General features: G+C 36.2%; 1 protein-coding gene across 1 annotated transcript; it reads right to left on the bottom strand.

Moving 5' to 3' along the window:
- Positions 1-9,100: 9,100 nt before the first annotated feature.
- Positions 9,101-13,869, bottom strand: LOC122024491 (mitochondrial substrate carrier family protein B-like). The gene is made up of 7 exons (XM_042583134.1): positions 13,467-13,869; positions 12,681-12,857; positions 12,437-12,586; positions 11,879-11,980; positions 11,727-11,797; positions 11,582-11,649; positions 9,101-9,852 (listed from the first exon to the last, which is right to left on the bottom strand). Exons 1-7 carry the CDS (start codon positions 13,719-13,721, stop codon positions 9,611-9,613), a joined length of 1,065 nt encoding a protein of 354 aa, XP_042439068.1. The 5' UTR covers positions 13,722-13,869; the 3' UTR covers positions 9,101-9,610.
- Positions 13,870-14,909: the final 1,040 nt, after the last annotated feature.

Consider the following 14,909-nt stretch of genomic DNA (forward strand, 5'->3'; position numbering starts at 1 on the left):
GCCTCGAAGTCGCTTCCCTCGGCCCTTGTCCTTGCTGCCTTGTCTACGGTCCCTCGGATGCTCCATCCTTCACCGGACCCGAAGCCATCAAGCTGAGTCATATGTGTATCTTGCAAACCTGCACACTCACATACACATATCAAATAACAAGGGTAAACCTAACTTAAACCCTTTGCCCAAACACCAAAACACATTGTCACACGGACTATTGGGATTGCTCCAACAGTGTTTAAGGGATTCAGTATTAGTAACACTTATGTTTATCGAGTATATTATTTACATAAGTATTTCTATATACTTGGTATAATTGTTTGATAAAAATAAGATTATTGAAATTAATCAATAATCAATTATTTTCAGTAATTTGTTACAAACTTTAATAATAGTTAATCATTTTCAATAATTTATTGATTAACTTGACTTATCTAATTAAATTTCGTATTGATTGACTTAATATCAATGGAAAAAATAATAGTTATAATTTATATTTTGTTTTTCATTTACTTAATCTTTAAGTTTTGATTAAGTAGCTTAAGTTACATTTAATAAGGATTAGCTAAGTTTAGAATTAGTATTAATTGATTAAGGTTCAATTTGAATCAATCGTTAATAATGATAAATTATTATTTAATTACAGTGAAGTTAAGATTTTGACTAACGTTAAAATTAAGATTGATTAAGTTAAATTAAGGTTAACTTTTAAGGTTAGATTTAATTTAGAGTACAGTTAATTTTTGAAGTTTTTACTTTAATTATTTAATTCAGTTTAGAATTTTAAGTTAATCAAATGTTAATAATTTCATTAGGATTTTTAAATAATTTTTTTTTAAAGAAAAAGGATTTTTAAAATGATTTTTAAAAGAATTTTTTAAAAGAATTTTTAAAAAGATTTATCAAATGATTTTTTTAAAAGGATTTTTTGAATAATTTTAAAAGAATTTTTAAAATGATTTATTAAATAATTTCTAAAAGGATTTTTAAAATTATTTTTGAAATGATTTTTTAAAATAATTTTTAAAATGATTTCTAAAATAATTTTTAAATAGTTTTTAAAAGAATTTTTAAAAGGATTTTTAGAATAATTTTTAAAATATTTTTTCAAAATAATTTTTAAAAGATTTTTTAAAATAATTTTTTAAAGGATTTTTTAAAATAAATTTTAAGTTAAAAATATTTTTAAAATAGATTTTAAGTTAAAAATATTTTTAAAATAGATTTTAAGTTAAAGGTTTTTTAAAATAAATTTGAAGTTAAAGGATTTTTAAAATAGATTTTAAGTTAAAATGATTTTTAAAATGAATTTTAAGTTAAAAGTTTTTTAAAATAAATTTTATGTTAAAGGATTTTTAAAATAAATTTTAAGTTAAAAAATTTTTAAAATAGATTTTAAGTTAAAAAGATTTTTAAAATAAATTTTAAGTTAAAAAGTGTTTAAAATAAATTTTAAGTTAAAAGATTTTTTTTTAAATAAATTTTAAGTTAGGAAGATTTTTAAAATAGATTTAAAGTTAAAAAGATTTTTAGAATAGATTTTAAGTTAATAAATTTTATGTTAAAAGGAAATTTTAAAAAGAATTTAATTTATTTTAATCTAATTATTTTATTTTATTTTATTTTATTTTAATTTATTTTAATTTATTTTAATTTTTAATTTAATTTAATTTAATTTTAAATTTAATTTATTTTTTAATTAGATTTGATCGATTCGATTTGGCTCGATTCGAGTCGGTTCGAAGTCCTTAGTTATCTCACCCGATCTATATTTTCAATCAGGGAAACCTATAATTTTTGTGAGATGAAGTTAATTTCAATTTTAGGGTTGAGTTTAACTTTGTGTTAGATTCAGGTTTAGCTTTGGGCTCAACAAATAGTCATTTTTTGGATAAACTTCTGGGCTATAATAAGTTACTTGGACATCATTAAAGTAATCATGTCTTCGAGGTTTTCCAAATAGTCCTATCCACTGAACTTAGTACAAAACCTTGGTCTAACAAGTTAGGATCCGTAAGGTGTAGCTTCAGTTAGTTCCACTTAGCCAAATGCACAAAGTTGAAGCAATATCTTCCTAGTCATGCATAGACTAAGCTTCCCTAATCTATTATCATCCAAAACTTCACCAGTACCGTAGATCAAGTTAAATTTTGTTCCTTTTTACTCTAATCTTAATTACCCTATCGGGTAGGTTAGTTTTGGTTACCCTGTCGGGTAGATTATTTTTGGAGGTGTCAGCTATTCTGGAGCCTCCCCTGAATTATTAGTCTGTATTTTTTAGTTCTATGTTTATGTCTGTTACTTTTATAATTATATTTAACTTGATGATAATCTGATTTTTGATGGGTTCTAAAATTTTCCGATTTTGATTTTGTTGGTCTAGGTTTGTGTTTCGATTTTTTATTTGATTTATCAGATTTTACATAGTATGTTTTGTCTTTGGGTATGTAATATTGGTTAATTCCTACTTGAGTAGTTAAGCACGCTTTCGGAACCCAAACTTTATTTTGTTATTTATGTTGGATTATTAATGATTTAAATGTTTTATTTGAACTTGACTTATAGCCAAGTCTGATTTTATTGTAGATTGATTTTTGACTGTTTAAAATAAGATCTAAATTTTTAGATCTTGTTGTAATTTTTTCTAAAATACTTTTTAATTTATTATTTTCTGTTTTTAGTATTAAATTTTCCTCCTTAAGTGTTAGGTCTTGAGTTGGATTAGAATTTGTGATTTGTTCCTTGAGGTTTTGGTTTTCCTCAAGGAGCAATTTATTTTCATTTTCTATTACAGTTAATTTTTTATTTAAACAAGCAATAATTTTAAAAAATTTCTTATTCAAATTAAAATATGCCTCTTTGGGACCTTTGGAAACGAGTACGGACTCGTGGATCGATTCGGGTTCGGATCCGTCTTTCGATTCATCCTCCGATCCTGCTTCACGGGCCATCAATGCGAGGTGACTCTGGTGCTTCTGATCTTCGGCCTTCGGTTCTTCTGAGGATGAGTCGTCCCAAGTCGCTTTGAGAGCCTTCTTTTTGGATGTCTTCGACTTGTCGCTCTTCAATCTCGGACACTCGTTCTTGTAGTGACATTTCTTGTTACACCTGAAGCAAGCCACATTCCTTGGTTCAGATGGGGAGTTGATCTCCTGCAGGTCCTTTTTGCTGAAGCTCTTCTTCCTCCTGGTGAACATCTTCCTTACTAGGTTCACCAGGTACTCTTCGTCTTCAGAATCTTGGTCGGACTCATCTTTAGGGTTAGACTTGGTCTTTTTCCTTTCCTTGGAGGGACCTACAAACAAAGTAATACCTTTCTCGGTTCCAGCATTAGTCTACTCATGTAATTCAAGTTCGCAGAATAGTTCGTCTAGTTTTAATTTAGATAAATTTTTTGAAATTTTGGAGGCATCCACGATAGATGCCCACAATGTATTTCTTGGGAAAGCATTTAAAGCGTACCTTATTAAGTCTCGATTTTTAATTTGGTGGCCTATCACATGGAGTCCATTGAGGATGTTTTTGATCCTCGCATGGAGTAAAAAGTTTATTTAACAGAAGGCCACACTTCGTTACCTTGGCGTCGCTTGTTCCTTCGTGAAGTTCGATCAGCTTAATTCTTTCGTATTTTGGTGCAGCCCCACTCGCTTCAGCTCTTCCTTTGTCAACCCGCATTGCAGCATGTTGAGAGCTTTGTAGTCCGTCGAGGATTTCTTTCTCATGTCCGGAGCCCACTGTTCCGGGTCTAGCGGATTTTCAGAGTTATCGACCGACACCTTGTATCCTCTGGTGACGCTGAACCACTGGTGGAAGTCGGTCTTCAAGTAGATCTCCATTCGCTTCTTCCAGTAGGGGAAGTCGTCCCCGTTGAATAGGGGGGCGAACTATGCTGAAGCCTTCGACTTGAGACAATTTATCCTGCACACAAATAAATAAAGAAACTAGGAATCCCAAGACTTGGTCTTGGATTAGTAGTGCGGTATAAAATTAGAAAGAATCTAAAACTGAATTGGTGTTACACTAATTCAACTTAATTACTACGAAAAAGATTTCCAAAAAGGTAACGATACTAGTTTGGATTTATAACGTAAAACTGAAAATCGGAAAGAAAATTAAAAAAAAAATTCACCCCCTGTCTAACTGGTGGTTGCACCAAATCAGAACAGTACCTGCTCTGATACCACTTGTTGGATCGTGAAAGTCGATAGAGGAGGGGGTTGAATATAGGGATGTAAATGAACCAAACGGTTCGTGAGCTATTCGGAGCTCGATTCGGTAAAAAGCTCATTCGACTTCGTTCGTTTATCTTATCGAGCCGAGCTCGAGCTCGATTTTGAACTCGACAGTTTTATCGAGCCGAACTTGAGCTTAAGGATATTCGGCTCGTGAGCTCGCGAACATGTTCGTTTATTGGCTCGTGAGCCAAAAAAATGAGCCTTAAACTGAACCAAAAAATGAACTTTAAAACGAGCTCTAAAACGAACCTTAAAATGAGTTTTAAAATGAGCCAAAAAATAAGCTCTAAAACGAGTTCTAAACGAGCCCGAAAACGAGCCCAAGCTCGCTTAACGAGTTAAGCTCGTTAACTTTGATAATCGAGCTAATAACGAGCCGAGCTTGAACTATTCGCGAGCTTGATAATTCTAAAATGAGCCGAGCTCGAGCCTTGTGATAAAAGCTCGATTCGAGCTCGAGCCGAGCTCGAGCCCGAATATAACTTAAACGAGTCGAGCTCGAGCCTAATACTGTTCGGCTCGGTTCGGCTCGTTTACATCCCTAGGTGAATATCGATCGAAAACGCTTAAGCAAGTACGCAACGGAAAGATGAAAACACAACGCTAACACGAATCGTTTTACTTGGTTTGGAGCCTTGGTCGACTCCTACTCCAAGGCCCGCACTCGTTGAGTCTTTCGTTGGGCAATCACTAATAATTCGCAAAGTTATTACAAAAACTAAGTACAGGAATTATTAGAAAGAAATAACGACAACACTGAAAAGAAAAACTTGAGCCGCTTCTTGTCGGAGTAGCTTCGTAGCGTCGCAGCGTCACAGGAGCACAACACAGCAGAACAAGCTTTGGAAGATCTTCTTGTGAGTTATTCTTTGCTCCAGGGCTCACCCTCCTTATATAGGATGCTCCGGGCGCCCGGATCCCTTCCGGGTGCCTGGAGTGTGACGTAGCCCTTGCCAACCATGAAGCTCCACGTGGCGAAGCGTGATGAGGATAACTTTTGCATTCCGGGCGCTCGGACCTCTGGGCGCCCGGATCCCTTCCAGGCGCTCGGACCTTTGGGCGCCTGGATCCCTTTCGGGCACCCGGACCTATGTTTTCCAGTAGCTTCAACTCCTTGCAAGAAAACGTTAGTCCAAAGCACAAATGTAAATTATATATCCTGCAAAACAAAGTGTTAGCACAATTTTTATAATTAAACTGGAGTATTAATTAGATTCCATCTCATCGAGATCAGAATCTAGTCAAGATCTCAACTTAGAGTTCCAAAATGGTTCTAAATTGGATCGGCGCCTAAGTTCCCTTCCCGGGAATGCGTCCTCATAGTCACTCCCCTCCAATGACTTACCTCAACTTACCTGTCAGACGTCAGGTCAGCCCTTCGACCTGTCTGGACTTCGTGTCAGCTATCATGTTAGCCCGTCGACCTAGCTGGACTTCGTGTTAGACGTCAGGTCAGCCCGTCGACCCGTCTGGACTTCGTGTCAGCTATCCGGTCGGCCCGTCGACCTAGCTGGGCTTCGTGTCAGACATCCGGTCAGTCAGTCGACCCGTCTGGACTTCGTGCCAGCTATCCGGTCGGTCCGTCGACCTAGCTGGGCTTCTTTTGCACACTTGGTCAAAGCGTTAGATTACAATGAAACTAACTTAACCTACTTTGTCATTCATCAAAACTTGAGTTAGACTGTTAGTGCTAACCGCACCAACAACAACAGGGGAGGTTGTGAATCCAAGGAAGATGAAAAGCTTACTAAACAGTCTCCTTCAGACGGAGAAGCCTCTTACAGCAGTTGAAGCACTCAATTACCGAACAAGACTGAAAAATAATCAATTACAAGTGTTGTTTTGACCTTCTGGGACCAGGGATGTATTTATAGCTCTGGTCGGACTGCCTGGAAGGAATCCAGGTGCTTGGAGGGGGATAAATTTTTATTTCCATCGCAATGAGGTGTGCCACGTCGCATTTGGATGAAATTCCTTGTCCGAGCGCCCGAAAGGGTTCCAAGCACTCGGACCGTGTACATAAGGCTCCTCCTGGGCGAGGCACCAACCGATCTGGCCGCCCGAAACCAAAAGTCAACCCCTAGTTGACTTTTTGGTCCGGGTCTTCTTCTCCGGTTTCACCCGCATTGTTCCGGGTCTTTCGCTCCGGTTCCACTCACTTGGATGATTTCGGCTATCCGGAATATGACTCACCCGATCCTAACTTTTGGCCTTCTCGAGCAAACTTCCACTCTGGCTTCTCGTTCCTCGGAAACGTCGTGCGTCTCCTTCTGGTTCGCTCACATACTCTTCCGCAGCATCTCGTCCCTCGGACACACCAAGCTCGTCGTCTCTTTCCCGTGTCGTCCTTCTCGCTAGCTGCGTCTTTCGCTTGACTTTCTATGCTCCTAAGTTCCTGTATATTTAGATATAGAGGTTAAATCATGACAAAACTTAATTTGATTTAATTGATGATATCAAAACTAACTTAAAGTACTAACAATTTAAACCTTCCTTACTTAAGGAGTTAATTCCACTTTTTATCATTATACTATAGCTCCAGAAGCATCTCATTTGGGATCATTAGATCTTGCATTAAAGGACCTTAAATTGGCAAAGTTTATTTTTCCCCTAAACAAAAGACAATTACATCAGGATTCAGTCGTATGAAAAGGTTTCCTATCTTCTTTTAATACTTGAATTAACATGAACAAACAATATACATAAACTTTTTAAATCTAAGAAAAGAAATATTGTATAACAAGTTTTCCATAATTAGTATACTTTGTTGGCCCAAAGTAAAAAAACACCCTATTTTGATTTTTTTTTTTTTTAATCAAAAAAGGCGCTCCATCTCCCTGCAAAATAACGTAAGTATCCTTACATACTTACTATTCATCTCTGGTTTAAATCTTAAATTAGTCAGGTGAATTATAGCAACTATTAAATTAGTATAGTTGTTACAACATTAAAAAAAAATTACAATACAATTATTCGAAGACTATATAGAATTAGTATAGTTGTTACTACTAAATGATATTTTTTTTTTATCAAATTGGGTCATTATAGGTTCCATCCAATAATCAGTTGTATATCTCTGAACGAGTTTCGATTTGATATATTGTACATCCGTAGTCCAATCCGAATAAAAAATTATGATTTCTCAAAGTTTAAGGTTTAATATTCACATGATAATAACTATAAAATTATAGTTACTACAACTAAGTTACCATGCAATTATAGAAATCACGGTATCGTAACTGCTACAATGTAAATATTAAATCCTAAATTTTTAAGAGATTATAACTTTTGACTTAAATTGAATTACGTGACGCACAATATATTAAATTGAAACTAAGATGTATAATTACTTACGAGGTGGAACTCGTAATGACCTGATTTCAAACTTAAAAGACGTCATTTAATTTTTTTTGAAATCTCCGAATAATATATCATTTTTATTAGGTGGTGGGATAAGGGATGGTAATGGAGCGGGTTCAAACGCGGCCCCGTAATAAATCCGTTTCGACGTGATAGGTTTAGACCCTCCTAAACATGTCTAAGGCGGGTCCGGGATGGATCTTGGGTTTAATCGGACCCACCCCGAACCTGTCCCGAATCCATATATCTATAATAAATATATAGTTTATTAATATAATTATAATTTTTCTTGTATTTAAAATTAAAATTTTATTTTATAATATTTAATATTAAAATAAATATATTTTAAATATGACAAATCTAACAGGTCTAACCCGAACCGCCCCGCCGAATTCATAGGGCGGGACAGGTCCAAAAGAAAATGGGATGGATTCCGAATTTGATCAAATCCGCTCTAATTCGGCCCCGTTATCATCCTTGGTGGGATATGTTTTTGATGAAAAGTCAAATCGGATGCTTTTTCACGATTCAGTAAAAGTGAGATTCCTTTTTGACCTTGGCCAACTTTTATATATTTTTCAAATCTACTTAATACTTTTTTATGTGATATCCTCATGGAATTTTGTTAATCCCATCAAATGCACACATATGGATATTGATGTAGATGGCTAACATAAAGACCTGTCAATCGAGCTTCTGAGGGACAAATCTTTTTTTCCCCACGTCTAGAATGTGTTAGATGTGTAATGTATTTTATAAATATTTACTAGATTCTTTTTAAGAAATAAAACGTCATACATTAACCATACTTTTATCTGTTTATCATCCTCTCTTTTATTGGTTTTTTTTTTTATCTCGAGAGGCATGCTTTTGCTTTTTTGCTGTCAGTAATCCGTCAGCCCATAGTCTTTAGTTACTGTGGCTCCCAAAGCCACCAACCCTGCATTTAGATAAACCAGCAGAAATTCATCCGTTAAACTGCAACTCAATCCTTGGATGCAGTTCGTCCTCTTTATCTCATGCTATACTAACAACAAACCTTTATCATCAACCATTTCGATAATTTATTTCGAATGCATAAAGCATTCATTGTACTAAACAGAACGTTTTGGATACCCATTCAATCCGTGCTATTGTCATTGGGAACATTAGTCCCAATCAAACTGATCTTGTTGTTAAAAACCGGGCAACCATGGTGCCAGACAACGATAGAAAATGAAAGCAATGCAAGTAACATGGGTATAATTATTCGCTATTTAGATTCATGAATTAAGGAGTAAAATGAATCCAAATGGGAAGAACACTGCGGCACTGACCAATTGCAAAAGGAGACACGAAATCCATTCGCTACTGATATCTGCATCATGGTAGAATTAGTAGCGTAAACGACTCAAAATGCTAGCTCGTTCCAACAGAATGCCACTAGTTGCACTGGGCTCAACCAAAATACACTTCAACTATATTGCAAGTAAAACTTTGGCTGAGCTAAGACCACAATCGAGAAACCACAATCGTGGCAAAAACTGATCCTCTTAACCTCCTTCAGCGATGAAGATACACTTGAGACCTATACATGATTATCTTATTATAAGACGGCCATATCAAAAATTTCCTTTACATATCGGTCACCTCTTCCCCAGGTCATTGGCAAAACAAGAAATGTTTTGAATATTTCTCTCAGATTTAACATTACCTCGTTGCTCATATAATTAATGAATCATAATTGTACGTACCAGCAAGTAAATAGGAGGGTGAACTCCGTCTCTAGCATCTTTGCAAGACATTCTGGGTCGTTTCGAAGATTATGGATCATGAGAATGTTGAAACTGTAACCAGTAGCATGGCTTGTACTTGCACTTGAACAACAACAATATCTATACAACAAAAACCTTCATGACGGCAACAGCAAAACTCACCGCCATGTGATGCCTTTGTGATGAAAACTGTTTTGCCTTGTATCTATGGAACTAAAAAAGATGAATCAGTAGCAATGGTGCTACAAGTATATGACTAGGCGCAGAGCACTATTTGTCGGCTGATTTGCTTGACATGATCACTTTTAGCGCCTCGTAAGTCATGAAAACAATGCCCACACTGGGTACAACTTTGAAGTACTCGGGCAAGATACCTCGATATAAACCTCCAAATCCTTCAGTCCGAACTATATGCCCAAAGGTGCCAATGAGGCCAGAACTATAAACTCGTGCCCTTCCAGCTGCCCCTTCCAACTGCATTCTCCGTCTAACAAGATCCAGCGGGAATGTTGCTGCAGAGGAACACAAAGTGTGGAACTATGAACTCAAATTCACATTGTGCTCAAAGATTACAATCACATGAGGCAAAAAAATTCATATGTTCTCCGTCCTAAATATTGTCCTAAGTGTAATAACATAAATAATAATTTAGAATGCAAAGAATCATCAGTCAAAACAATCATGAAACTAGACGATATTTCGAGACAACTTGCTCCATGCAGTTGCAACAGCTCAGTGTTCACATGCATCAGTGAACCAGCGTGGGAGACACAGGAACTTGCACACAATTCTACAGAGGCATATTCAACTGGTCAAATTATGCAAATTACTAGTAAGGGTGCAAGAGATAATTACAGAACTCAATTGCTGATTTTGTATCAATAAAGCATTGACTTTACTAATGCAAGACAAGCAGAGAATGTCGATCCCAGCAATCTTGCAGTAACATGCCTTGATCAGCAATATCGTGAGGAATAAGAAGGAAACTCTAAAGTTGTAGTGTCATTGATTATATTATTCATTGCAAAACTTAAACAATGATATAGTCTTCTTTATAGATGCACTATCATTGCTGATGACGAAGAAGTGGGCTCAAGAAAGGTAGAAGTTGTGCAGCATGTAGAGTCGGGCTGAAATTCCTATCGTATCAGTTCGGGACAGTCAATGGTATCCCCCTCCAAGCGAGGCCATCCAAAAGAATGAAGAGGGTGGGTGGAAAATGCTAAATCAGACAAAATTGAACCCTCTTATGAGAGTCGGCTTGGTTTGGGGATTAGCTTACTAGGAAGCCTTTCGCTCGTCCCTTCGCACGTGAATCTTGATGTCCCACAGGCATTAGTCTCCTGGGACTCGTGCAAATTCACTAGGTTATTTTGAACATTCTGCTCTAACTTTAGCAAGTATTAGTGAGAATCCGCAGGTGCCACTTATGCACCTACTCTCTTTCATGTTGCCATGCCAATTTTCTCTATTAAAATGTTCATATACCAACAACCTCTTAAATTGGCAATCTTATAGCTCCCTCAATAATGATTACAATGGCTGTTTTCCTAAAATAATGCTTATTTCGAAGTGTGGACCTTTTATGGTTTGATCTAATGCTATTGTTCTTTGGTTTACTTTTCATTTAGAACAGTTGTATTGTCTAGGTCATAAAGGCTATATAGAAGAGGTTTGTAACTATTCTTCAATATAAGTTTTGAATTAAATAGAATTCTCTCATTCTTTCCTCATCTTCCACTCCTCATATTGCACTGAAAAATTGCCAATTGGGGCTTGCAATTGTACTGCATTAAGAGGTATCAAATTGAGCTTCTGTTAGATTACAGTATGAGGAATGCGGGCAATATTGTGTCATTTAACTTCGTCACCCACTTCCACATTGTCTACCAATGTGGCACCAACTTGAAGTCAGCAATCTTTCTAATTATAAGGATCAAAACAAGGTAAACACGGTTCCTCTAAGATAAGTGGAAATATGACAAACTTCCTCAACAACAGGATATATCAACAGTCAAGCTGCAATTGTAAGTGTATACATATTTTGCATATTTTTTTCTGTGACTTCCTTGAAACTAATAGTTCTATATGTATGACACTTTTTAGGAACTAGCAACTCATTCAGTTCAGAGTCTTCCATTATAAATTAATAAGATTAATTGTGTTTTCCTCAATAACTACTTCATGTCAAACAGACTAACCTCTATTTGTGTAGCAACTTAATATGCTTCAGTAACATACCTGTTGATGATGTTATACCAGAAAGACTTCCACAAGCTAAGCTAACCAAGATAGGAGAATCACATGGCCTGATTTCAAAGAACAAAAGAAAAATATAATAAAAATCCTATTTTAAGTAGAAAGAAACCACAAACAAAAGGCTTACCTTTCAACTTGCCAGTGGGATCTCAAAGTTTCATAAACCGAAAAGCTTATTGCTATGCTAGGTCCAACACCCTGCAACCAGATGATGGTCAATAGAAATCCAAAAGATAACTAAATTGTAATAACAGTATGAAGGATGGTTAGGAAATTAACCAATAGGGTTGCTCCAAGTCCCTTGTATAAACCTCGCATACCCTCATCTCTGCAGATGGTATACAGAGCATGTGAGATGCCCCTGTAATACATAGTACGTGTCTGCAAATGATTAGGAAATTTAAAATGTTATGAATCAACTAATTCTGCAATTACCTAGTAAAAATATCATCACCTTTAAGTCATAACCATACAGCTACAAATGATAGCAAGAACCATGAAGAACCAATATTGTAATTTTTTTTAATACAATGATAATTACAGTTGCAAACAGCACAAATTCCAAAAATGAATATATAAACAGAAAATCCCAAAAATGACTATAAATGAAAGGTGCACTTCATAGTGGAGTTAACAGCAAGCAAATTTATGTATAGGAAAGACATTATCATTCCACTTAAAAACATCAAATTAAAATAATTCATTCTATTTTCACACATCTATATGTTTTATATCTTTGAATATGTTAAAATTAAGAGCTTCAACGAAGATTTTGTTGCCCATGAAGAGTAAAAATAGAATACTGCTTATACTCATTCACATAAATCATGGTATTACCTGAGCTGCAAGGCGTGTCCTGACAAGATCCAGTGGATATGTAAGTGATGCAGCTGTTATTCCAGCTAAGCCTCCAGCAAACAGTCGTACACAAATATCTGCTGCGACATAATCTCTGTGCTTATCTAACCCAGGAATCATTTTCAATAACTGTAAAAAAAAAAAAAAAAATTTAGAGAAACAAAAATAAGTTGATGGTGCCGTAGAAAATTGACATACTTATCTACTGAAATTTTCAACTTACACCCTTGTATCGTTCATAGGCATAAAAATTTATTGAAGAATAAGGTAAGCGGTGAGCAATTGTCACCAAATTTCCTTTCCAAAAAGCTCTAAAACCTTCTTCAGAAACAATTCGAGAAGCCTCCTTCCATATGCTTGCTTTCCCCAGAGCAGCTGCATCAGAGTGCATTCCTTGCACCTAAATTTGACAACGAACAATTAAACCCATGAAATATACAGAGAAAAATGAAGGGATGCCAAGTATATACATCAAACTAAAAACTAGAAAGACATACATTGGCTTTGTAAGTTACATAATTATAAAAACAATGCAGATAAATATAAAGAAAATACTTTTTTTAAAAAGCCTAGTTAATATCATAGATCAATTACTCAATAACCCATCCAAATTCAGCCATACATGACAAAGAGAGAAAACCCACTGAAATGCCTAAAATCTTAAAAACAGTAGACACAACAAAATCATATGCCTGCTAAATTCGTTTTAGATTACCAACGTATGTTTTTAAGCTTCCGAAGTGGTATCTCTATTAATAATGCCCCTGAAAAAAAAATACAACAAAGCTGTGCATCAAAATTTTCAAGCATTCTTTATGCTGGCAAATATTTTCCAACTCTATTGTCACCCAAAAAAAAAGAGGAATTCACTGTAAATATTTTCCAGTTGCAACTGTTGAAGCAGCAAATTGACAAGAATATCTCTCATCCTACATCATTTTACTAAACACGAGGAGCAGCAGGAGTGCTCAATTAGAATAAAATCCAAGACTTAGTAGAACATGGATACCTGAAAAAGAATGGTAAGACGAGCAAGAGGGGCCGTACACGTCTTGCTGACAGCGCCGGCGACACCGCCAGCTATAAGGTGCTCCAGCGTCCCAATCTGCGGCTGGTGCTGCAACTGCTGCTTCAGCGTCTGGCTCTGCTGCTGCGTGGAGAACCTCCTCTTCCCGTCACCGACGCCACCGTCTCCGAGGCCGGATGATAGAGCTCTCTGCCGACTGTCCTCCACCACAACCCCCACCCGCGCATCCGTCTGCATCTCTCCCTCGCCGCGCGTGCTCCTCGAAACCCCTAGGACGAAGCCGGAGGACCTCTGGCGTGCATCGACGGCCTCCTCTCCGAGGTATTCGAAGCCCTTTTAGTCCCTCATTTACCCTTTGCTTGGCGTTTTTGACCCTTTTCGTGAGCTCCACGTTGCAAACCCATTAAAAATCTCCTAAACTGATGTGGACCGCGTTGGCTGTGACGTTGGGGCCCTTTTGTTGACCTATATCAGTCCAGTGTGTGAGAGTTGAGTATGGTTGGCGGTGAGGATTAGTTTCAGTCGGTAGTTCATCAATGGATCGGACGGCTAGAGAAGTCCCACGTAGCTTCGGGGGACGACCACCCACCGACATCGGTGGAATTTAGCACGTGACAGATTCACAAGGGAGAAGGAGGCAACCGACTTCAGTTGGGGGCTCCGAAATGGGCAACAGAGACGGCCGTGTGCGTCATTTTTTGGGCCGTCACCGGCCCCAAACTCTTAGCGAGCCTTAGCTTAGTCCTGGGCCCGAGGATTGGGCCAAAGCCGGTCCAGCCCGGATCTGTATTAGTCCTATTTAATCTTTTTTAAGAAAAAATTACTAATGAATTTAATTTTTTATTATTGAAAATTTTATAAAAATTAGAGAGGGTTTTAAAATACTGAATTTAGGGTCTTTAGACTATAGTAGGGATCCTCTGGTCCGTAAATTACGGACTAGGAGATGGTCCACTGATGTAAACCCTTGATTTGGATGGACCCCATCTATTTAAAGATGAGGTACACATAAATCAAAGGTCCTCATGTAATGGACATATTGCATCAAAATAATATTTATCAATTTGATTAAATTTTTTAAAATTTTATCAAAATTATTTTAAAATAATGTAAAAATTATTATATAACTTTTAAATCATAAATTCACGTTAAACATATTATAGCCATCTGAATAGTTTCTACACATAAATTATAAACTCTAAATTCAAAATTCATATTAAATACATTATAACATCTACTTGACATCTCCTACCTATTATATCAACCACGCATAATTGTTACAACAAAATTGGACCATGGGTTTTTTTAATAAAATCAACGTCAATTTGAGTTTTTTTTTAAACGGATGCTTGCCCTAATTCGGGACGTCCAATTGATTTTTGCCCAAATAATAAATTCAAAATCAAGAAAATGGATAGATAAACA

Source organism: Zingiber officinale, chromosome 9B, assembly GCF_018446385.1.
Source record: "Zingiber officinale cultivar Zhangliang chromosome 9B, Zo_v1.1, whole genome shotgun sequence".
In the NCBI taxonomy this organism is placed as follows: domain Eukaryota; kingdom Viridiplantae; phylum Streptophyta; class Magnoliopsida; order Zingiberales; family Zingiberaceae; genus Zingiber; species Zingiber officinale.

Excerpts from the sequence above, each read along its gene's own strand:
- LOC122024491 (XM_042583134.1), bottom strand. The coding sequence starts at position 13,721 with ATGCAGACGGATGCGCGGGTGGGGGTTGTGGTGGAGGACAGTCGGCAG. Across the intron at positions 11,650-11,726 it reads TCCCACTGGCAAGTTGAAAG|GCCATGTGATTCTCCTATCT; the intron begins GTAAGCCTTTTG and ends CTTTGAAATCAG. Across the intron at positions 9,853-11,581 it reads TGGTATAACATCATCAACAG|CAACATTCCCGCTGGATCTT; the intron begins GTATGTTACTGA and ends GTTCCTCTGCAG.